Source organism: Elephas maximus, chromosome 3 (assembly GCF_024166365.1).
Source record: "Elephas maximus indicus isolate mEleMax1 chromosome 3, mEleMax1 primary haplotype, whole genome shotgun sequence".
Classification (NCBI taxonomy): Eukaryota; Metazoa; Chordata; class Mammalia; order Proboscidea; family Elephantidae; genus Elephas; species Elephas maximus.
The window spans coordinates 59,760,982-59,784,623 of NC_064821.1; the positions used below are offsets into that span (position 1 = coordinate 59,760,982).

Genomic DNA, 23,642 nt, shown 5'->3' on the forward strand with positions numbered 1-23,642 from the left:
GCTCTCTATTTCATTTAATTCTGCTCTAATTTTTATTATTTGCTTTCTTCTGGTGCTTCAGGGTTTCTTTTGTTGCTCTGTTTCTCTTTGTTCAAGTTGTAGGGATAATTCTTTGATTTGGGCCCTTTCTTCTTTTTGTGTGTGTGCATTTATTGATATAAATTGACCTCTGATCACTGCTTTCACTGTGTCCCGAAGGTTCTGATAGGAAGTGTTTTCATTCTCATTGGATTCCCTGAATTTCTTTTTTCCATCCTTCATGTTTTCTATAACACAGTCATTTTTGAGCAGGGTATTGTTCAATTTCCAAATGTTTGATTTCTTTTCCCTGCTTTTCCTGTTATTGAGTTCCACTTTTATGGCCTTATGGTCAGAGAAGATGCTTTGTAGTATTTGGATGTTTTGCATTCTGCTAAGGCTTGCTTTATGAGCTAATATGTGGTCTATTCTAGAGAATGTTCCATGTGCACTAGAAAAGAAAGTACACTTGGCTGCTGTTGGGTGGAGTGTTCCGTATATGTCTATGAGGTCAAGTTGTTTGGTTGTGGCGTTTAGATCTTCCGTGTCTTTATTGAGCTTCTTTCTGAATGTTCTGTCCTTCTCTGGAAGTGGTGTGTTTAAGTCTGCTTCTATAATTGTGAAGCTATCTCCCATCTCAATGCTGTTAGAGTTTGTTTTATGTATCTTGCAGCCCTGTCATTGGGTGCATAAATATTTAATATGGTTATATCCTCCTGGTATGTTGTTCCTTTAATCATTATATAGTGTCTTTCCTTATCTTTTCTGGTGGATTTAACTTTAAAGTCTATTTTGTCAGAAATTAATATTGTCACTCCTGCTCTTTTTTGATTGTTGTTTGCTTGATATATTTTTGCAATCCTTTGAGTTTTAGTTTGTTTGTGTCTCTCAGTCTAAGGCGTGTCTCTTGTAGGCGGCATATAGACAGCTGGTGTTTTTTAATCCATTCTGCCACTCTCTGTCTCTTTATTGGTGCGTTTAGTCCATTTACATTCAGTGTAATTGAGCTTAGTGCTGTCATTTTGATGCCTTTTGTGTGTGTGTTGTTGACAGTTTCTTTTTCCCACTTAATTTTTTTGTGCTCAGTAGTTTATCTTCATATATTGTCTTTTCCTCCCATTCATTGCAGTTGATTTTGTTTCTGCTGACTCTCATTTTTTCTTGTATTTTATTTTGATGAGTAGGATTGTTACTCTCTTTTTTTGGTTACCTTAATATTTACTCCTATTTTTCTAAGTTTAAACCTAACCTTTTCTTTATATCACCTTGTATTCCTCTCCATATGGAAGATCTATGACTACAATTCTTAGTCCTTTATTGTTTTAATGTTGTCTTCTTTTACGTAATGACATTGCTATTTCCGTATTTTAAGCATTTTTTTATCTTGATTTATTTTTCTGATTTCCCTCTCCAGGTTGACATCTGATTGCTCCGTCCAGTGTTCTTGTCTTGGGTTGATATCTGATATTACTGATTTTCTAACCAAAGAACTCCTTTTAGTATTTCTTGTAGTTTTGGTTTGGTTTTTACGAATTCCCTAAACTTCTGTTTATCTGAAAATGTCCTAATTTTGCCTTCATATTTGAGAGACAGTTTTACTGGATATATGATTCTTGGCTGGCAATTTTTTTTCCTTCCATGCTTTGTATAAGTCATCCCATTGCCTTCTTGCCTGCGTGGTTTTTGCTAAGTAGTCCAAGCTTATTCTTATTGACTCTCCTTTGTTGGTAACTTTTTGTTTATCCCTAGCTGCTCTGAAATTTCTCTCTTTATCTTTGGTTTTGGCAAGTTTGATTATAATATGTCTTGGTGACTTTCTTTTAAGGTCTACCTTATGTGGAGTTTGATGGGCATCTTGGATAGATATCTTCTCATCTTTCACAATATCAGGGAAGTTTTCTGCCAAAAAATATTCAATAATTCTGTCTGTATTTTCTTTTATCCCTCCCTGTTCTGGTACTCCAATCATTCATAGGTTATTTCTCTTGATAGAGTCCCAGATGACTCTTAGGGTTTTTTTCATTTTTTTTTTAATTCTTTTATCTGATTTCTCTTCATATACATTGGTGCCAAGTGCTTTATCTCCAATCTCACCAATTCTGCCTTCCACTTGCTCAATTCTGCTCCTCTTACTTTCTATTGAGTTGTCTAATTCTGTAATTTTATTGTTTATCTTCTGTATTTCTGACTGCTGTCTCTCTATTGATTCTTGCATCTTATTAAATTTTTCATTATGTTCTTGAATTATCTTTTTAATTTCTTCAGCTGGTTTATCTGTGTATTGCTTTGCGTACTCTCCGTATTGCCTGATCTCCTGCCTAGTCTCCTTCCTGTTGTCTTGAAGACTTCAGTATATTAATCTTTTGTATTCTGCATCCGGTAATTCCAGGAAGGCACCTTCATCCAGAAGATGTGTTGATTCCTTGTTTTGAGAGCTTGTTGAAGTGATCACGGTCTGCTGCATTATGTAATTTGATATTGACTATTGTTTCTGAGCCATCTATAAGTTCTTGTATTAGTTTATTTTATGTTTGCTTACTATATCCTAGCTTCTTGCTTTGTTTTGTTTTGATATGTCCAAATGGGTTGCTTGAGTGCGCTAGCTTGATTATTTTCGCCTTTGGTACCCTAACGTCCTGTCACCAGATGGCTAGAGCTGTTACCAGGCTTATGAGCCTAGGAGTCCATTCACTTTTCTTGTGTGGATTCAGCTCAGGTGTCCAGTTAGTTGGTCATCAAATGTGTGATAGAGGCTCTGTCCTACAGTCTTAGAGTGGCAGGGGTGATTGGTGAAGGTACTGTTATCTGGTTGCAGGAGGGGTCACGCTCTGTACAAGGCCGGGGGCTTACAACCATCCCCCAAGTGTCTGTGAGGAAAGCACCTCCCTGTTCTTTAGAGCACACAGGTGGGTGCGTTCTGCAGACGGTTCTTGGGTACCCAATGCTTCTGGTTATAAGGACTGGGAGATACCAGTTATCTTTGGGCCTCTATCGTGAGTAGCTGGGTGACCTGAGTGGAGCCACCAGTCCTTAGGCCCCTGTTGTGGATAGGTGAACACCCTGTGTAACAGCAAAAGTGGTGTCAAACATCAAACACCCACTCTCCACTACTCAGCTGAAACAGTTGCTTTCTGCCAACAAGGGCCTATTCTCTTGAAACAGGCCCACACAGGTCCATGCAGGAGAGAAAGGTATTCAAAGCCTATGGACCCTTTATGCCTGGAGAAGAGTCACTTCTGTCCTGAGCTCCCCAGGTTAGTGGAGCTGGAAGATGATCTTTTCCAGAATTGTTCATTTATTCCTTCTCCAAGGACGGGAGAATGGCTTAGGATGAGCAAGAGGACATATCTCAGGCCCAGGGAAATTGACAGCCACTGAAGCCAGCTTGGGGGCGGGGGGCGTGGTAAAATATACACAAGTACTTAGCTTTTGCCGAGAGCGCCGTTCTTCTCTGGTTCCGGAGGTGTGAGTAGGCTGTGTGGCTGGCTGTTTCTCCTTGAGGAAACTGTGACTGAATGCTACCACCAGCCCACCACAGCCTGAGGGTTCTGGCAATTCAGGTCTGGCAATTCCTCTCTGCTTCTGAACCATCTCTTCCTCCCCTTGCTGCTCAGTCCATTTCCTAACTTTGCCCTTCATGTTCAGGGCTTCTAACTGGTCATAAATGTAATCGTTTCACTTATTTTTTGTGTGTCTTTGTTGTAAGAGGGTTCACCGGAAGCATCTGACCACTCCTCCATCTTCCGAACATCACTGAAAATCGAAGTTAATTCACATAGATTAGCAAAGTGATAAATACTATATCAAATGAGAAATGTCTAAATAGTACTTTTGAGCCACTCACCCAAGAGAGAAGGTTGGTTCGTGGTCATTTTGGAAGGGCATCTGAATTTCAACTTCAGTTTTCTTGCCAGTTCAGTCACTCAATCAGGAACTTTGGCTTTCTTTAATTTAGAAAAGTATCCAGGATCATACACCCTGTAATTTTGCAGCAAATTCATTTGTTAGTAAAACTAAAAAGGGACCTTTCCATTTTGGTTGTAAAGAGCCTTTTATCTGACGTCATTTCCAAAATACATAGTCACCAGATTCTGGGGCATGAACACCTACATAATTAGGAGAAGAAGTCTGAGCACAAGCATATTTAATCACTTTATTATTGGCTTCAACATACTGTATTAAGCTTTGACAATACTTTAACAAACTATTAAAAAAATCCATTGCTGTCGAGTCGATTCTGACTCATAGCGACCCTATAGGACAGAGTAGAATTGCCACATAGGGTTTCTAAGGGGCAGCTGGTGGATTTGAACTGCTGACGTTTTGATTAGCAGCTGAGCTCTTAACCCCAGTGCCACCAGGGCTGCAACGAACTACTAGCTATCAAAGATGAATCAGGAATTATAGCATTATAAAGAAGCATAATTCGTCCAGTGACTATTGCAAATGGAGTTATCTTGTGAGGACAAAAAGGAACAGATCACAGATTCATCAATACAATTGAAAGCACTTGAGGCCATGTTAGTTTTAAAGAAGCAGTAAGCTTCGCTAACTGAACTTTTATTATTCCATTTGTTCTTTCAACCAATCCCAAAGATTGCAGATCATATGGACAATGCAACTGACACAAGATAGGAAAAATGTTACAAACTGCTGCCACATTTGGCCAGTAAAGTGAGAACTTCTGTCCCTACGCTGGGTATTAGGAGTATCCCACCTGGGCAGAATATTTTTAAATAATTTTTTAGCAAAAAAAGGTTACAGGAGCATTCGAACAGGTAAGTGCTTCCACCCAATGAGAATATTTGTATGACTAAAACATAGTTATAATTTTGAACTGGAGGAAGCTCTATAAAATCCATTTGCCTTTCAATCATGGGTCTGTACAAAGGGAATATCGACCCTGAGGAGCTGAATAAGTTTTTCCTGGGTTAAATTTTTGGCAAATAGTGCAATCTTTCACCACTTCATTCAGTTTTCCAGAAATGATCACAATAATATTTTTTAAATGTTTTATAGAGTTTTACCTCTTCCCAAATGATGTTTTTGATGAAAAGTGTAAACTACAGGAAGATGTAATACTTTTGGCAGTACCAGAGGTTGATTGGTCCAATCCAAAGGTCTGTGTCAGAATTTAAAGTACATCCCTTCTTTCCCCATATTTGTTGTTCTGAAGAAGGTGTGACATTTTGGTGTAAAAATAAACTGAGCCACTAAACATCTGTTCTTTTCTCTGGATCTTCTATAAATCAGGTAAACCTGATTTCCATCCCCAACACACTTTACATTTTTCTCTGTTTCCAAAACGAGTTTATTTAAGAGAGTGACATAGTGGTTAAAAGCTACTGCTGCTAACCAAAAGGTCAGCAGTTCGAATCCAACAGGCGCTCCTTGGAAACCCTATGGGGCAGTTCTATTCCATCCTATAGGGTTGCTATGAGTTGGAATCGACTCGATGGCAATGGGTTTGGTTTGGGTTTTTGGTTCCTTCGTATGTTAATAGAAATTTGTCTATTGTATCATGTCTGTCATACAAATAAACTGCATCTGCAAACTCCCCCCCCTTCAAAATGTTTATCTGAGAACGCAGTTAAACCTTCATCCCATTGGTCTTTAAATTCTAATAATCAGGCTGATAAAAAGGTATATATATTCCCTTAGGAATAATAATCCTGTTTCCGGGACCTATCCACAGTTCAGTTTCTTTACTAAGGTGGCATTCCCTTGCTCTCCATTCTGTTATTTCAGTTTAGGGTGCTAATTTTTGTTACTTTTTTACTATCTCTAAATTTGGATTCTGAATTTAAAATAGAGATTTTGTACTCCTAATTTTTGACTTGGTATAAGCTTAGGAATGCTTGTAATCTCAACAGATTCTGCTTTAACTATCCTTAAAGGATTTTCCGATAAAGCTGGGCTGGGTTTTTGGGTCTCTCTACCAGCCACTCTTTTAGCTGCAGCATTAGCTAACTCATTCTCAATGACGTCCTCAGTCTGAGGTTGTTGTTTTGACTGGTGTGCCTGTATCTTAACCGCAGCTATTTCTGCAGGTAAATGTAAGGTATCTAAAAGTTCAGCCCCTTACTTCCCATTCTTAATAGGAGATCCTCCTGCTATTAAAAATCCCTGCTTTTTTCCACAGCGTACCAAAATCATAAAAAAAAACTAGAAACAATGCCTTGAATCTGTAAATATGGTCACAGATCGATCTTTTGCTACCTTACAAGCTTGGATAAGAGTCACTGACTCAGCTTGTTGTGCCAAAGTTACCTGAGGCAAAGGTCCCCTCTCCAAGACCTCTGCAGAAGTAGTCACTGCATACCCTCTCTGATATTTGCTTGAAATCTGATTTGGTTTTAAAGAAGAACTATCTACAGATACAACAAAAGGAGTATTAGCCAAAGGAGTTTCCTGGAGATCTCCTCGTGGGGCCAGAAGTTGATCTGTCAAATCAAAGCAGTGTTCCTTCCTCAGGGAAAAGAGTAGCAGGATTTAAAGCTTTAATAACATATATTTGAATATTTGGAGCCGTCAATAAAAAGGCTTCATAAGAGGTTAATCTGCTGGCAGATAGATGCTGAGTTAAAGTAGATCAGAGAGTAGCAGTTACTGCATGTGAAACAAACCTAAGTCATTGTCTAAATCTACATCTGCAGTGTTTTGTACTGAGTGATTGCTGCTACTGCTCTTAAGCATGGAGGATAAGCATGAGCAAATGGACCGAATTGAAGACTACAGTAGCCTACAGGCCTCTGATGATCTCCATGTTTCTGAGTGAAAACGCCGCAATCACTACCATTTTGTTCCTTTATATACAGAGAAAATTTCAAAGCATAATTTGGAAAACCCAAAGCAGGAGTGATTAAAAGGGCTTGTTGAAGCACGTGTCTTGCTTCTGCACCTTCTTCAGGAAGGGAAACAGGATCAAGAACTTCTTTTTCAAATAGTGATATAAGGGCTGGGCTAGCAATGAAACGTTTGGAACCCAATTTTGGCACCATCTACAAAGATCTAAAACACCCCTTAATTCTTCCTTTGTAGTAGGCAAAGGAAAAGTTAATAGAGCTTCCTTTTTTTTGTTTTTGGGTCTGCAGAAATAAGTTCAGCTGAAATAGGATGTCCTAAGTATTTAACAGTGGGTTGGGCAGATTGTAGTTTTTCTTTAGCTACTTTATTCCCTCTAGTGGCTAAACATTGTAATAACAGAATACTGTCTTGAATATTAATTTTGTTTAGAACTGGAACAAATCATGATGTTGTCTATATACTGCAATAACACAGATCCATGTTTAAATTGGAATGGAACCAAATCTGAGTGGAATACTTGTGAAAAATAAGTTGAACTTTTGGTGAACCCCTGTGGAAGAGCTCTCCACATGTATTGTCAATTTTTCAAGATGAAAACAAATAGGTATTGACTATCTTGCTGAGCAGGGGTACTAAAGAAAGTACTTCAAAGATCTATAACTGTGAAGCATACAACATTGCTTGGAACCTGGGCTAAGAGTAAATGAGGATTGGAAACTACAGGGAATCTAGATATTGTAATCTGATGTGTGTCTCTTAAATAGTGTACAAATCTCTACCTTTTTTTGTTTTCTTGATTGGAAAAATAGGAGTATTCCAGAGACTAGTGCAGACCCTGCTGAAGGAAATTTTGGATAATGGCTCTAACCGTGGTATAGTTTCAGGCTTTAATGGATATTCGGCTATTGTAGGCAAAGGCTTAGAATTATCTACTTGCACTGGAATAGGTTCAGCTGACAAGACTTCCTATATCTGTGGTTGTCTTTGCCCAGATTTCGGTGGGTACTTGTTCTAATCCCTTTTCTCCTCCCTCAACCTGTTCTATAGTTTCTTATACTTCTATTAACCCTTGAATAAAGCCTAATGTGTCTTCTACTTTTCTCTCAGTACCTGAATCAGTCATCTAATGCAAGGAAATTTTAAGAGAATTTCTCCACTCTCAGTAAACTATACATGGCATCATCACTTGAATAATAAATCTTGCCCTAATAGATTAACAGGGGTATCATTGCTGAGAGGAAATGGATGTAAATTGCCAATATTGGTATAGACTCGAATGAGGCAAAATTTGTTCTTCATTTGAAACTCTTGTGATTTTAGAAGTTTTATTACTCTGAGGAAGAGGCTTATGTAAACACGAAGGATTTATTGCTGACGTGGTAAACCCTGTGTCAGTCAGGAAGGTATAGAACTCCCCATTTACCTAGAGCATTGTCTCTCCCTGACTGTTATGGGGAACTATGGCGAAAATCCCTAAATCCTTGGAGCACCATCACTGTGATGGTAATGCTGGTGCTGAAGGAGTAACACTTTGTTTCTTAAGTTTTAAACAATCCGTCTTAAAATGACTGGGCTTCTTACAGTAGTTGCAAACCAGCTGATTTTTGGATGTGTTCAGTTGAGGCTGTCCCTTGGCTGGAATCCTGTCATTAATATTCCTACTTTGCAGCTCCTACATATTTCTTTGTTTGCTCTCTAGCCTTCAACTCACTTTCCCTATTCTTTTCTTCCTGAGTTTGAGCAAATTTGTAAGCCCCTGTAGCCAGTTCAAAAATGCTGGTGGTGTAGTGGTGAAGTGCTACCGCTGCTAACCAAAAAGTTCTGCATTTTGAATCCACCAGGCACTGCTTGGAAACTGAATGCATTTATACTCCATCCTATAGGGTTGCTATCAGTTAGAATTGACCCGACGGCAGCGGATGTGGTTTGCTTGGTAGCCAATTCTGAAGGATTCACATTTTCCCAATTTGAATGATGTCTTTTCATGAAAGCTGCTAGCCCAGGCAACAGTTTCCTCAGAAACACAGAATTAAATACAGGCCAATGTTCTTTTGTTACCTCCCTTAAATCTGAATGTTCTTAAAACAGTTTGGAAGGATGAGCCATGAAAGTACATTTCTTCCCTTTTCTTGTCTACAAGCCTGAATTCTTGCCCAATCAATCTTTTTTGGAAATATTCTTGGAAATGCATTTATTGATTCTTTAAATCCTGAACTTCAACTCTTAATTATTTTTCCGTAATTCCAGTTTTTGTAAATAAACTTACTTCTGGGTCCTTCCACTTGGCTTCAGTCGTCCATCTAACTGCTTCTCCTGAACCTAGTTGCATATGCAACAAATTATATAAACCCAAAAGGCCTGGTTCATAGGTGTTAGTCAAAATAGTAAATTTATATAAAAATTTCTGTGGATTTTCATGAGAGTCAAGAAAATCTTTTACAATTGCCCTTAATTCAGATTTAGATCAAGGATTTGTTATAACTTCCACAGGGTCACCTGTTAATTTAGGCTGTATAACTATGAAAGTTATCAAAGGAGATGGAGACTTAGATTTGAACAAATTGCGGGAGTGAAAAGGTAATAAGGCTAAAAGAGAATTAGAAGTCAAATCAAGATATAGAGAAGCAGATTTTTCCTGTTCCTCTGAGTTTTTTCGGCCCCCTTTAATACCTATAGGAGCTTTATTCATTAAAGAATCAAATAACGGTATCAGACCTTTCTGCAATACCAAGATCTGTTTTGGTTGCTTAACAATGTTTTCCTGAACTGAAACAAAAGTTTTCATTTGGTGTCCTCTTGAGGCTTCAAAATACCAATTAAAAAATATTTCCCACTGATTTTGATTTGTTTAGATCCTTTTGCTTCTAACTTCCGTCTTAAAAAGAATAATTTGGCCAATTCAAAAGTCCCTCATTTAACCCCTTGTAATGAATCCTTTTCTTTTGTTAAATCATGCCATTTGTCTAAATACTGAACTGAATTAGGTTCAAAATTCTTTACCATATAGGCAGTGGGTGTGCCAGATGGTGTGCTATCAATTTTACTTGTCTCTTGGTTGTTTCCCATTTCAAATTTGGAAAGGGGAAAATAAAGTGATTTTGAAACAGAGCACTAGAGTCACAAAAAGAAACCTAACAAAGAATGCCACAGGGTTTGGACAATGTTTTGCTTGGCATTTATTGTGCAAGAATTTGCTTGCAGGCGGCAGGCGGCCTAATGCTCTAATCTGTCTTGCAACCACCTTATCCTGTTCTGGGAGTCTTTAGTGCTCATGATGAGTGCCAGTGACTGCCCAAAGACTTTTACTGTTTGACCTATGCCTGAATTTTGCAGCATAGAGTGACCCAGAGCTCTTTGAAAACAGAATTACCTCTTTAATGTTTCAAATGCTAGAGTCCAGACACCAAAATGCAGTTCACCAAAAGAGTCACTGAATGTCACTCTTAACCAAATGATCAAGCAAAAATCTAAGAAAGAGTCTCCTTAATCCAGACAACGGGTTTTCAAAATAATATGCCAGACAAAAGACTAAGAAATTGTGAGAATGAGAACAAAAAATAAGTAAAGGCTCTTTTTCCAAGAGCACTTGCCCAATTGATGTTGAAGGGATGTGCACTGTGAACACTGAGATCCAGAACACGAGTCCTTTCTTTGCCACCTTTTGCTCTGCAGTCCAGGTCTCTTCAAAGTCGAGTGGATTTGTTGCTTCAGAAAATCCTGCTGCTACTATGCCATTTAATTGTACTAGGGTAAAATCACCACAAAGTTATAGTCAAGAAAGAAGAAAGATTTCATTTGGCTTATGTTCCAAGAGGCAAAAGAGGGAAATGAACAAGCATGCTGCCAGAGCTATATCTGTCTGAGTCCAAGGAATGGTACAGAATCATTAGTATATATAGACATTACAAATGGGTAAAATCATTGAAAGCTTCCCCTTTTCACAGATTGGCTAAAAACGGCTGAATAACCATGAGTCTACATTTTAAAATCATTCTTCTTCATACTCATTGGTACAAGTTTCACTAACAACAGTCAGAAAGGTCTTGTCTGGTCAAAAAATCTTACTTTTTTTTTTTTTTAATAGAAAAAGATAAGAATGGAGAATATGTGAGTCTTTTGTGCTCTACCTAAGTATTTGTTTATGTGAAAGAATTCCTAAAAGATGTTTTCCAAGATTGTCCTAGCTACTGTTTTCATACCTCAGGGCCTAGTTGATGTGACATTGTGAGTCCTTTGTGCTCCAGCTGGGTCACTTTCTTTGTACTCAAGACCTGGGAATAATGGTCCTAATTTTAACTCCTAAGTCACTCTTGGAGGCCATATGTTTAACAGAATGAAACGTTGCCTGGTTCTGTGCCATCTTCACAATTGATGGTATGTTTGAGCCCATTGTTGTAGCCATTGTGCCAATCCATCTCATGGAGGGTTTCCCTTGTTCTGCTGACACTTCACTTTACAAAACATGTTGTTGTTTTCTAGCAGTTGGGTAACCAGGACCCGTGCCATGGGCATGGATTCTGTAGGCCGAGGGGATGTGCCAGCCTGCAACACATGACCCCATTCTTAGACCATGATCTGAGTATCACTGATTCTAGAATTTCTTTGCCCGAATGGCCCTGAGAGCCTGATTGCATCATAGTTCCTCTTTACAAAACCCAAACCCATTGCCATCGAGTCAATTCCGACTCATAGTGACCCTCTAGGACAGAGTAGTACTTCCCCATAGAGTTTCCAAGGAACGGCTGGCGGGTTTGGACTGGGGAACTTTGGGTTAGCAGTGGTAGCACTTAACCACTATGCCACCAGGGTTTCCTTTTATAATCATTGGTTTGAGCAAGAAACCAATTTTCTTCCATTTTATTAATTTTTTTTTCATCCTCCATATCCGCTTCCATTTTACCCTCCAAAAATTTACTTAGGTATATGGTTGCTTGAAAAATATTTAGTGTTGTGTGTCTGTTTGCTTTTAAATTATACACAAGTGATTGTGTTGTGCATTTCTTTCTTTTTTTTTTTTTTCTGCTGAAGATTAGAAATTAGCATAGGCTGCTGGCTCACTTTACCAAAACCACTCTGAAAAACTACAGATTTGAGGAGGAAGCTTAGATTTGAAGACCTAATAAAAGAAAGTGTGCACCATCCTGTAGAAAGCATGAAGACAGTCCTGACTGCTGGGTGCAATTGTGGGGAGAGGAGTTTGGCTGTGTCGTGGATTAGGAGAAGGCCAGGTCTGACAAGCAGTACATAGGTTGGAAGGAAGCTTTGAAGTTTGACTTGGGTCAAACAGTGCCTTCCACTTTACTTCAGAAGCAGCAGTTGAGATGTTCAAGTTCTGGAGATAATATTATTGTTGCTGTTCATTGTTGCCGAGTCAGCTTTGATTCATAGAGAACCTATGAACAACAGAACAAAATGTTGCCTCGTCCTGTACCATCTTCATGACCATTGGTATGCTCGAGTCCATGGTCACTGTGTCCTCTGAATGCCTTCCAACCTAGGGGGCTCATCTTCCAGCACTATACGTGATGATATTCTCTTGTGAGCCACCGGATTTTCACTAGCTAATTTTTGGAAGTAGATTGCCAGGCCTTTCTTCCTAGTCTGTCTTAGTCTGAAAGCTCTGCTGAAGCTTGTCTACCATGGGTGACCCCGCTGGTATTTGAAATATTGGTGGCATGTTTTCCAGCATCATAACAACATGTAAGCCACTACAGTATGACAAACTGACAGGTGGGTGGTGGAAGGTAATATTGTTGTTATGTGTTGTTGAGTCAATTCTGACACATAGCAACCCTATAGGACACAGTAGAATTATCCCATAGTGTTTCTTAGGCTGCAATCTTTATGGGAGCAGGTTGCCAGGCCTTTTCTCCTCCAGAGTAGCTGGTGAGTTCAAACCACCAACCTTTTGGTTAGCAGCCAAGTGCTTAATGATTGTACCACCAGGGGACCTTTTGAAGACAATATTATAGCTGTTCAAAAGCCTTGCTTCAGTGAGTAACTGTGAAAAACTGGTGCAGGCTGCTCAACTACCCTCAGGCATCCATTCTTTCATCTTATTCTTCCTCCCCTACCACTCCTCCCACAGGGATGGCTGATTATACACTCGGGAGGCTTTTCCTGCCAGTGCTGCTGCTTCCCAGGTGTTTAATGATAAAATCCTGACCAGAGGACCTGCCTGGGGCAGTGGTACCAAATGACACAGGGCTTAGAAGCTTAGATTGAAGAGTTTTCCCAGGAGGCAGGGTAAAAAATAAAGGGAAAATAAAGACAGAAGATAAAAATAAAATCTAAGCAATATGGAGGATAGTTGTATCAATAACCAGGTAAAATTAATTCCAGAAGAAGATAGGAAAAAAACAAAAGAAAGGAAACATTCAAAGATGTAATGAATATAAAATTCCTAAAATTAATGGCATGAACAGGACTTATAAATAAAAACTGACAACTAGATACATTGTAGTGAAATTTAAGAACATCAAAGACAAAGAGGGAAATTCTAAAGGCTTGCAGAAAGAAAGGGCAGACAACTAAACAAAGATGAGGAGTCAGATTAATATCAGACAACTCATTAGTGATACTGGATGCAAGAAGAAAGTGGAGGAACATTTGTAAGGTATACAAGAAAATTATTGAACCTGGAATATTATATTCTTTGAGATTGTTATTCAAGAGAAGTTGTAAAAGAAATGTTCTCAGGAATAGAAAACCTCCAAAAACTGGACACAAAGATTTACATTGAAAACATCCTTGAAAGAGTACTCAGTTAGAAAGAGCAACGTCTTTACTGAAGGGAGAGATGTAGCCAAGAGAGTAAGCCATTCCTTTCCGCTTTCTCTGGAGCCCTGGTGGTACAGTGGTTAAGAGCTTGGCTTGGTTTTTTTCTTCTTCTTTTTTTTTTTGGTTCCTCTTTCCCTGGGTTTCCCTAGGTCAAGGCAGAGGGAAAGAAAAAAGCTCTTGTGGAGCATTTAACTGAAGTTTTACTTAAAAGTACATTTCAGAGTCTCTCTTCAAGCTAAGAAGCAATTATTAAGGAGTAATTTGGTCTTAAAACCCGTTGCCCTTGAGTCAGTTTCAACTCATGGTGATCCTATTGGACAGAATAGAACTGCCCCATAGAGTTTCTAAGGCTGTAAATCTTTACGGAAGCAGACTGCCACATCTTTCTTCAGTGGAATGGCTGGTAGGTTGGAGCTGCGAACGTTTCAGTTAGCAGTGGAGTGCTTTACCACTGTGCCAGCAGGGTGGCGCAGTGGTTAAGTGCTCGGCTGCTAATCAAAAAATCAGCAGTACGAATCCACCAGCTGCTTCTTGGAAACCCTATGGGGCGGTTCAACTCTGTCCTACACGGTGGCTATGAACTGGAATTGACTTCATGGCAACAAGTTTTAGTTTGGTTTAATGTGGTCTTTTTTTAAGGAGCCCTGGTGGCACAGTTGCTGAAGTGCTCAGCTGCTAACCAAAAGACTGGTGATTGGAACCCACCAGTAACTCTGAGGGACAAAGATGTGGCAGTCTGCTTCCATAGAGATTTACAACCTTGGAAACCTTGTGAAGTCACTGTGAGTTGAAATCAACTCAACAGCAGTAGATTAATGTGGTCTTGTCTTCACTCCAGCAGGTCCTGAAGGGTAACAAGAAAGGAAAGAATTTTACCTCACATCGTAATAAATGGCACTTACTCCAAGAAAAGTGATAAAGCACATTGTTAATTATAAAATTGCTAAGGGCATTTTTCCATTGCCTCGGTATGGGTTTGACAGTGCTTTCTAAAGTGTGCTCCATTATCCATTATGGTCCATGAACTGTTTCCAGTCCACAGTGAGATATATACAGAGAATGAGAGTGTTTTGAAAATTTAAAGCAATTTGATGGTAATTTTATGTTCATTGTATCTAATATTTTGTATGTCTTTGGTGAAGACACCATGTTGTTGCTAGGTGCTATCAAGTCAATTCCGACTCATGGTGACCTCATGTGGTAGAGTAGAACTGCTCCAGAGGGTTTTCTAGGCTATAATCTTTATGGCAGCAGATTGACAGGTCTTTGCTCCTGAGGACCAGCTGGTTGGATTCCAACAGTCAACCTTTCAGTTAGTTAACAGTTGTGCCACCAAAGCATAGTTGTACCAAATTGGGAAAAGGTGTTCGTTCTGGGAAGTTGAGTTACAGAAAGATGCCACCTCTGGTGAAGGCAGAGCTTGCTGAGCTGTGCTCTGGCTAAAGCTTAGCCCCCACCTATGCCCCTCAGCAGGGTGCCTTTGTGCAGGGCTCACACCCAGCAGTCCTGATGGTGATTATTAAAGAAACAGGTGGGGCTCTAGGTGGTCCAGGTGGGAAGATCCCAGAGCAGCCCTGGAAAACAGGAGGGGAAGTGGCATCCGGCTGAGGGCAGGACCAGCTACAGAATGAAATGCAGGATCCCTTGTTTAAAAATTAAGAATTTCAAGATGGCCGCAGGAGATCATTAAACCAAGCATGAGACCTTCTGAGCTTGAGGCCCTGTGGTAATGCACAGGTCATACATCCAGCTGATGGCCAACATTACATTGACCTCCCACCCTGGCAGCAACAGGTGGAGAACACACCACGCAGAGGATGTGGAATACAGCTGTCCAGCACATCAGGACCAACTTTTTGGTTATGCCTGGAGAGGCCAGTAGGAGCTGCTCTTGCCCAGGGAAGGGAAGGAGGGTGGGAGGGGAGGTTTCACTTGTAATACAGATGTGCCAGGCCCAGTGCTTTCCATTCATGATCTCATTTAACTCCTAAACAATCCTGCCCAGTGTCATCTCCAGTTTACAGATGAGAGAAGGAAGGCTTGGGGAGGGTAAGTAACTCGCTCAGGATCACACATTTACAAGGTGGTGGAGGCAGAACTTGACCCAGCCAGTGCGACTCCAGAGTCTGTACTTTTTTCCCCCTACACGTAAACAAAAATCCTCACAAGTGGATAATAAGCAAATGTCATGATAAACAGAGAAAATGTTGAAGTTGTCAAGGATTTGATTTTACTTGGATCCACAATCAATGTCCATGGAAACTGCAGTCAAGAAATCAAATGACACATTGCATTGGGCAAACCTGCCACAAAAGACCTCTTAAAAGTGTTAAAAAGATGTCACTTTGAGGACTAAGGTGAGCCTGACCCAAGCCATGGTGTTTTCAATCGCTTTATAGGCATACAAAAGCTGGACAATGAATGAATAAGGAAGAGCAAAGGAAAATTCATGACTTTGAATTATGGTGTTGCCGAAGTGTATGGACTGCCAGGAGAATGAACAAATGTGTTTTGGAGGAAGTACAGCCAGAATGCTCCTTAGAAGCAAGGATGGCAAGACTTCATCTCATGTGCTTTGGACATGTTATCAGGAGTGACTAGTCCCTGGAGAAGGACATCATGCTTGGTAAAGTGGAGGGTCAGTGAAAAAAGAGGAAGACCTTCAGCAAGATGGATTGACACAGTGGCTGCAAGAATGGGCTCAAATGTAGCAACAATTGTGAGGATGGCACAGGACCAGGCAGTGTTCTGTTCTGTTGTACATAGAGTTGCTATGATTCGGAAATGATTCGGTGGCGCCTAACACATCTTATGGCACAAGATAAAGCACTTGGCTGCTAACCAAAAGGTTGGCAGTTCAAACCCATTCAGTACCTCTATGGCAGAAACACCTGTCAATCTGCTTCCGTAAAGATTACAGCCAAAAAATCCGTATGGCGCAGTGCTACTGTGTCACATGGGGTTGCTATGAGTCCGAAGCACACAGAAGCAACAACAATGCATATTAGGAGTCTCTGGGTGGTGCAAATGGTTAAGTGCTCAACTACTAGCCTGAAGTGTATCTGTTTGAACCCACCCCGAGGCACCTTGGAAGACAAGACTGGCAATCTGCTTCTGAAAGGTCACAACCTTGAAGTAGTCTGACTCTGCACACATGGGGTCACCATGAGTTGGATTTGACTCAATGGCAGCTAACATTGACAACACTACATTAGCTTGTATGGTTTGCTCTCACACTAGGAGTTCCTGGGGCTGCCCACCTCACAAGACCCTCATTAGTCTTGGGTGGTGTTGTGAGCACTTGTGCATATTCCCTCAAATGCGTGCACACGGTTTGCCAATGAAGTGGTTTATTCAGAAGAGACCCCCAGGATTGTAGCTGCTACTGCTAAGCAGGAGGTCGGACTAGGAGAACAGAGGAGCCATCATCGGAGAAATCTCCTGCTGCTGAGGAAGGAGGGGGAAGGGACCAGGCATAAATCACCCAGGTTTTTGGCTTCTCATTCTGGACAAGGATAAAAGGGGAGCCCCTGACCTGTCTCTAGAATGGAAGGGACGTGTTTTCTTCATTCCCAGGGGACTTGGCTGGGGCAGGGAGTGGTGATGATAGAGAAGGAAACTCAGTATTGGGCGGTAAGTCTTCTGGAGGAAAAGGTGGCTTTCAACAGCTGGGGGTCTTCCCACTGCACAGAACATTGGGGTAGTGCTGCAACTTTTTATTATAGGTGTTCAGGTTTCTCGCAAAACAGTAGGCAGCCTTTCTATCACACTGACACAGCTGAGTCCTGCAGGAGTCCTGTTTTGCTGAAATCACAAGAAAATACACACAGGACAGGTAATTGTTAATATCCTCTGGCTTCTTCTGGGAACCCTGTGGGAGAAGACATCATCCCTGTCCTCCAGAAGTTCCTAGTCTGAGACAAGCACTTATATTCCAGATATTTCTGATTAATGGAGACAGAATTCCCACCTTCAGGAAGATAGTTTCCAGTCTAATGGGCACATACAGCAGCCAAGCTCAGGAAGACTCTGTTAAATACCTTCTTCCTAACTGCCACTGTCTCTCCTCCTTCTCGGTACCAGATTTGTCCAATGGGCCAAGTGCCCAGCCCCGGAGAATGGCTCCCGATTGATGTAAGCCAGCTGTGTTTATCCTTTTTTCTTTGAGGTGATTGGTCTCTGGCTAACATGTGACCTCATTCACCCAATCAGACAAAAGAAGAAGTCACTGAGGGCTTCTGGGAAGGATTAGTTTCCTCCCACGAAAGAGAGATGTACAATAAGAAAGCCCCTTTTAGAGTGTGAGGCCATGATGCTTGGAGCTGCAGCTTGTGTCTTGACACCATGAGTTAGATACTGCCAACATGGCAGAGCAGAAGGTTGGGAAAGGCTGGCTCATTGACAATATGGTTGAGAAGCTGCCCCAGCCTGGTATTGCCCTCTTTTAGGCTCCTTGCTTATTCAAGAGTCATACATCCCCATTATCTAAGCCAATTTTAGTTGGGCTTCTTGTTGCTTGCAACCCAAAGCCTTCTGAAGATACATGATCCTTGGAGAGGTCATAATGGAGGAGATGCAATTTTTGATCCTAAAGCACTCAGGCAGTTGAGTGAGAGTCCATGATCTCTCAAAATCCCACTCATGGATCTCCTGTCTGGGGACATTGGACAAACCCTTCCAGCCACCATCCCATCTTTCTCTTCCCCTTCAGAACAAAACTTTTTCCAAAAATTTATCTGTACTTACTCTCTCTACTTCTTCATTTCCATTTATACCCCAACCCACTACAATCTGGCTTTGCCCTCACCACTCCATGGGAACAGCTCTCACTGAGCTTCTCCTGGCCTTCCTGCCTCTAAATCCAAAGGACTCTTGACAGTTCTTACCTTGGCAGATTCCTCTGTTAAACTGGCTCTTGTTAATCTTCTCCTCCTTCTTGTAACCATTTTCTTACCAATTTTTTTGATCCTCCTCTGTCAGCTTTCCTCCTCCCTCTCTAATTATTCCTACTCTGTTTCCTTTCTGGTTCCTTCAGCATTAAATGGGCGCTCATGTCTAGTTCTTCTGCTGACTCCTGACTCTGTGTCCAGTGCAGACCCTTCCCCTGAGGTGCAAGTTCACACATCCAGCTGCCTGCTGGACATCTCCTGGGTGTTCCAAGGCCCCTTCAACTCAAAGTGCCCCAAATAGAGCTCCTCCTCCTTTTCCCCACAACCCTGCCCAAGCCCTCCTCTTGTGGTCTTTATCTCAGTTGTGGTACTACTGTACATATAGTCGCATACCTGCTCAACAGCTTCCTATCCTCACCCCCTACCCAGGCAATCACCAAACTCAGATAATTCTACCTCTCAAATGCATCTTGATTTCATTCTCCAACCCCTTCCATCTTGACCACCATTGTTTTATGTCAAACTCTTACTATCTCTTGTCTGGATTACAGCAGTAGCCTTCTCACAGGTCCCCCTTCCATCCTGTCTCCATCAACCCTGCAGCCAGAGTTAGTCCTCAGAAATGCAAATCTCATCATGTCACTCCTTTGCTTAATACCTCCCTATTGCTTTAGGAAGGAGCCCTGGTGGCACAAACATTAAGCCTTTGGCTGCTACCTGAAACGTTGGCAGTTCAAACCCACCTAGTGGCTCCGTGGGAGAAAAGACCTAGGGATCTGCTCAGATAAAGATTACAGCCTAGAAAATCCTATAAGGCAGCTCTGCTCTATTATTGGGTTGCTGTGAGTCTAAAATCAACTCGATGGCACCAGACAATCTAAATGCAACATGACCTCAAAAGCCTGCCTTGATCTGTTGTTGCTAGCTGCCACTGTGTTGGCCTCTGACTCATTGCAACGCCAGACATAACTGAATGAAACATTGCCTGGTGCTGTGCCATCCCCATGAAGGGTTGTGGATTGGACGGTTGTGATCCATAAGGTTTTCATTGGCTGATTTTCAGAAGTAGATCACCACGCGTTTTTTTTTCCTAGTCCATCTAGGTCTGGAAACTCCACTGAAACCTGTTTAGCATCATAGCAGCCTGTAAGCCTTCACCAACAAATGGGTGATGGTTGTACATGTGGTGTATTGGCCAGGAATTGAACCTGTATGGAAGGTGAGAATTCTACCAGTTCTAACGCTGAACCACCATGCCCCTAATTGGCTTGACCTAAACTCTTCCTATCTCTCCTGCAATGTCTCTCACCATTCCTTCTCTTCCCCACGTGGTTCCAATCAGCAACACAGAATTGCTTGCAGTTCCCCTGAGCACACTCCAGGCTTTGATGTTGCCTCTTTCTGGACTGCTCATCCACCTCCTCTTCCCTTGGCTATCCCTGCACAGTGTTCATGGCTCAGCCTAGAGGTCACCACTTTCAGGAACCTTCCTTGAACTTCAGGCTGTGTTAAGGGTTCCTTCTTTTTGCTTACTTCCTGTTGGAGTCTTTACCATGTTGTGCTTTCATTTTCTTTACCTCTCACTCGACTATGAGTCTTTGAGGCAGGGACAATGTCCCTTGTGTTTCTACCTCTGGTGCCCAGCCAAGTACTCAGCACAGTGGGCACTCAATAAAGAAACTGTGTGGAGTCATAGAACTCTTTCTTACCACAGATGATTTGGCCTCCACTCTTGGTAAACTTGTAGTTTAGAAATTTGGTGCCACACCCTTGTTTCTGCAGACGTTTATAGCAACAGTCATGTTCAGCACAGCACCTGTGATGGGAACATCCCATTGGGGCCACTTTCTCGTAGTTCAAAGGAGCCAGCCTCCCCCTGGCTTTCACCACCTTGACCCTGGGCAGAGAAGTAGTGACCCTGTGGTCTAGAATAGAGTTTCCACCCAGCTGGCTGTTTTTCCAGCTCAACCCCCTGGCATTATGAGCCAGAAGAGAGTAGAAGGAAGGAAGGTGAAGAGTGGCCTCACCGATCTGTCGCATCCTTCGGGGATCCTTTACCACCAAGACCACAGTGGCAACCATAGAAACCATAGCTGGATATAGCTTCCTTTCCTGTCACCAACTGGATCATTTTTTGGAAATCCAGTAAACTCCCCTGGACTTGCAGCAGGCCTGGAAGGAAACTGGTTGCTGATGGGGACTGGGCCCTGTGTCCTCCCTCCCTGCCCCTCTCTTCACTCCCTTTCTCCACCCCACTGGTCTCTATCCCTCTCTCCCTTGGAGAGGCCTTGCTGCCATGGGAAGGAAAACTGGGAGAGGGGGGTGCTTCTTGCCCTGGCCTGTCCCCCTTAGGGTGAAGATCAGGGTCAGCTCTTACCCAAGGCCACGATTACTACCAACAGCAGGAGGGTCTTCATGCTGAGAGTTCTGTGAGGGAGAAGCGCAGGTGGGTTTTTCTAGATTCCTCTCCCAGGTGGTCCCAGATTCTTTCCTTGGCCCTGTGCTCTCCTGCTCACACTCAGCAACCCTGGAGAATGGGTTTTGCAAAGGAGCACACAGAAATGCTCTTCAATCATAGGCTAAGTCCAGGGTGACACCCTTCATCACACACAATGTATACAGGAGAGATCTCCAGTGATGCACTCACAGACACATGCCCTCCTGACTTCCCAGCTCTGTTGAATAGTTTCATGCACACACGGACCCTCAGAGCCAGCTAGCCCCACATAATACACTAATGAGATGCCCACGATCCTCTTCAGATGGAGAGTTCCTGGAAGGTTGGGACCAGGTTCTTCTCAACAAATGGGGAGTTTCCCAAGGTCAAAGCTGGGTCTCCCCCGTTAGACATATCTTGCATGAACCCACGCTGAATTCAAGGCTTGGGAATTCCATCTGTGGAGTCTGATCCCAATATTTTTCTCCAGCACCCTCTCTTTGCAAGACTTTCCAACCCCTTACATGCATACACATACACAGGCACATGCTCTCTCCCTCTCTCTCACACACACACTCTTGCACTCAAACACTAGTATAAGTGTCCTTCCATACAACACACTCACATACTCACACAACACCCTTGTGTAATATACCCTCTTGTATACAACAAACCCTGCACAGGCATGCCTGTGCACTTACATGCCCATCTATGCATGCATACACACATATGCGCACACATACACAACACAGCTAGTCTCCAAGACAGAGATTGGGCATTAATTTCTGGGTATCTACCTCTCACAGGATGTCGGAGTCGATACCTCCGAGTGGCTGTCATATCTCTTCTGAACTCCACAGCTCTCTTTAAATAGTTACTTCCTCTGGGAGGCTGGGAGTGGTAAGGGGAGGGGATAAAGGTGCAGCCAGTAGGTGGACTTACAGTTTGGCACATTTGTGCCCCTGGTAAATCCCCTTTCCTTCTCCTTATCAGCTGGCAGGTCAGAACTGAAGATAGAAAAAAAAAGTGCCTTTAGACAGATGCCAGAATAAATTTTAAGTGATTTTGAAGTCTTTCCTGTGGCTTAGTTCCTGACTGAGTAAATTTTCTAAACTGGCTCTGGGTGTGACCACCATCACCTTCCTGCACCCACCTTCAAGGGTGAGCAGGAACACTGTTTCAGGCTGCTGAGTCATTTGCAGAGCCAATGGGCCCATTGACTAAGTGAGGGTGGCTCTTTTCTTCTGCTAAATGCAGCATCTGGGACTAAGAAAGAGGGCATTCATTCCTTCACAAGAAAGTTAGATAGAGGGGATAGAGACCAGTGGGGAGGGGGAGGGAAGTGCAGAGAGGGGCAGGGAGGGAGGACACAAGGCCCATTGCCCATCAGCAACCAATTTCCTTTCAGGCCTCATGCAGGTCCAGGAGGATTTGGAGGATTTCTGGAGAATGATCTTGTCAGTGATGGGAAAAGAAGCTGCGTCCAGCTATGGTTTCTACGGTTGCCACTGTGGTGTTGGTGGCAAAGGATCCCCCAAGGATGCGACAGATCGGTGAGGCCACTCTTCACCTTCCTTCCCTCTGATCCTTACATGTCTACAAAGTTCCAGGACCTGTGCAAGCCCTTTCGGAGGGGATGAGGATTATACCCAAGTCCTGCTCATGGAGACCCCACACTCCAGTAGGGAAGAGAGTGTGATGGGATCGGGTGTTACCCTTCCTGCTGATTGGGCCGTTGCCTCTACCTTCTCTTGTTCTCAACTTCATCTCCTATTTTCTTCTTCCTGAATTAGTTTCTAAAACTGGAAAAAGCTAAAGTTTGTCCTTGAATTTCCAACTCAAGCATTCCTCCCTCCACATTAGCCTCAATAGTCATCTGTTTGGGAACAAGACTGATTAAAACTCCCTTGATCTATTCCAAGGTCCCTGGGTGTCGCAAGTAGTTTGCTGTGGGTGCTTGTGTGTTGCTGTGATGCTGGAAACTATTCCACCAGTATTCAAATACCAGCAGGGTCACCCATGGCAGACAGGTTGCAGCTGCACTTCCAGACTAAGTTAGGCTAGGAAGAAGGACCCAGCAGTGTACTTCTGAAAAGAATTAACCAGTGAAAACCTTATGAATAGCAACAGAACATAGTCTGATATAGTGCCAGAAGAGGAACACTTCAGGTTGGAAGGCACTCAAAATATGAGTGAGGAAGAGCTGCCTCTTCAAAGTACAGCTGATCTTAATGATGTGGATGGAATCAAGCTTTCAGGACCTTTGTTTGCTGATGTGGCACAACTCAAAATGAGAACAAATAGCTGCAAATATTCATTAATAATCAGAACCTAGAATGTATGAAATACGAATCTAGGAAAATTAGAAATCATCAAAACTGAAATGGAATGCATAAAGATCAATATCCTAGGCATTTGTGAGCTGAAATGGACTAGCATTGGTCATTCTGAATTGGACAATCATATGGTCTACTCTGCCAGGAGTGACAGCTTGAAGAGGAAAGTCATTGCATTCATTGTTAAAAAGAACGTTTCAAGATATATCTTGTAACTATGAGCCCAAGAGACAGAAAGGGCCACATGAACCAGAGACTTACATCATCCTGAGACCAGAAGAACTAGTTGGTGCTTGGCCACAACCGATGACTGCCCTGACAGAGAGCACAACAGAGAACCCCTGAGGGACCGGGAGATCAGTGGGACGCAGACCC

At 42.2% G+C, this 23,642-nt stretch overlaps 1 protein-coding gene and 1 long non-coding RNA gene across 2 annotated transcripts in view; both read right to left on the bottom strand.

The window, feature by feature from the left end:
* Positions 1–23,642, bottom strand: part of LOC126072666 (uncharacterized) — a 128,994-nt gene that overhangs the window by 38,797 nt on the left and 66,555 nt on the right. The window lies entirely within an intron of this gene.
* LOC126072658 (phospholipase A2, membrane associated-like) lies at positions 17,267–20,991 on the bottom strand. The gene is made up of 4 exons (XM_049878147.1): positions 20,872–20,991; positions 20,522–20,666; positions 20,204–20,310; positions 17,267–17,409 (listed from the first exon to the last, which is right to left on the bottom strand). Exons 1-4 carry the CDS (start codon positions 20,909–20,911, stop codon positions 17,267–17,269), a joined length of 435 nt encoding a protein of 144 aa, XP_049734104.1. The 5' UTR covers positions 20,912–20,991.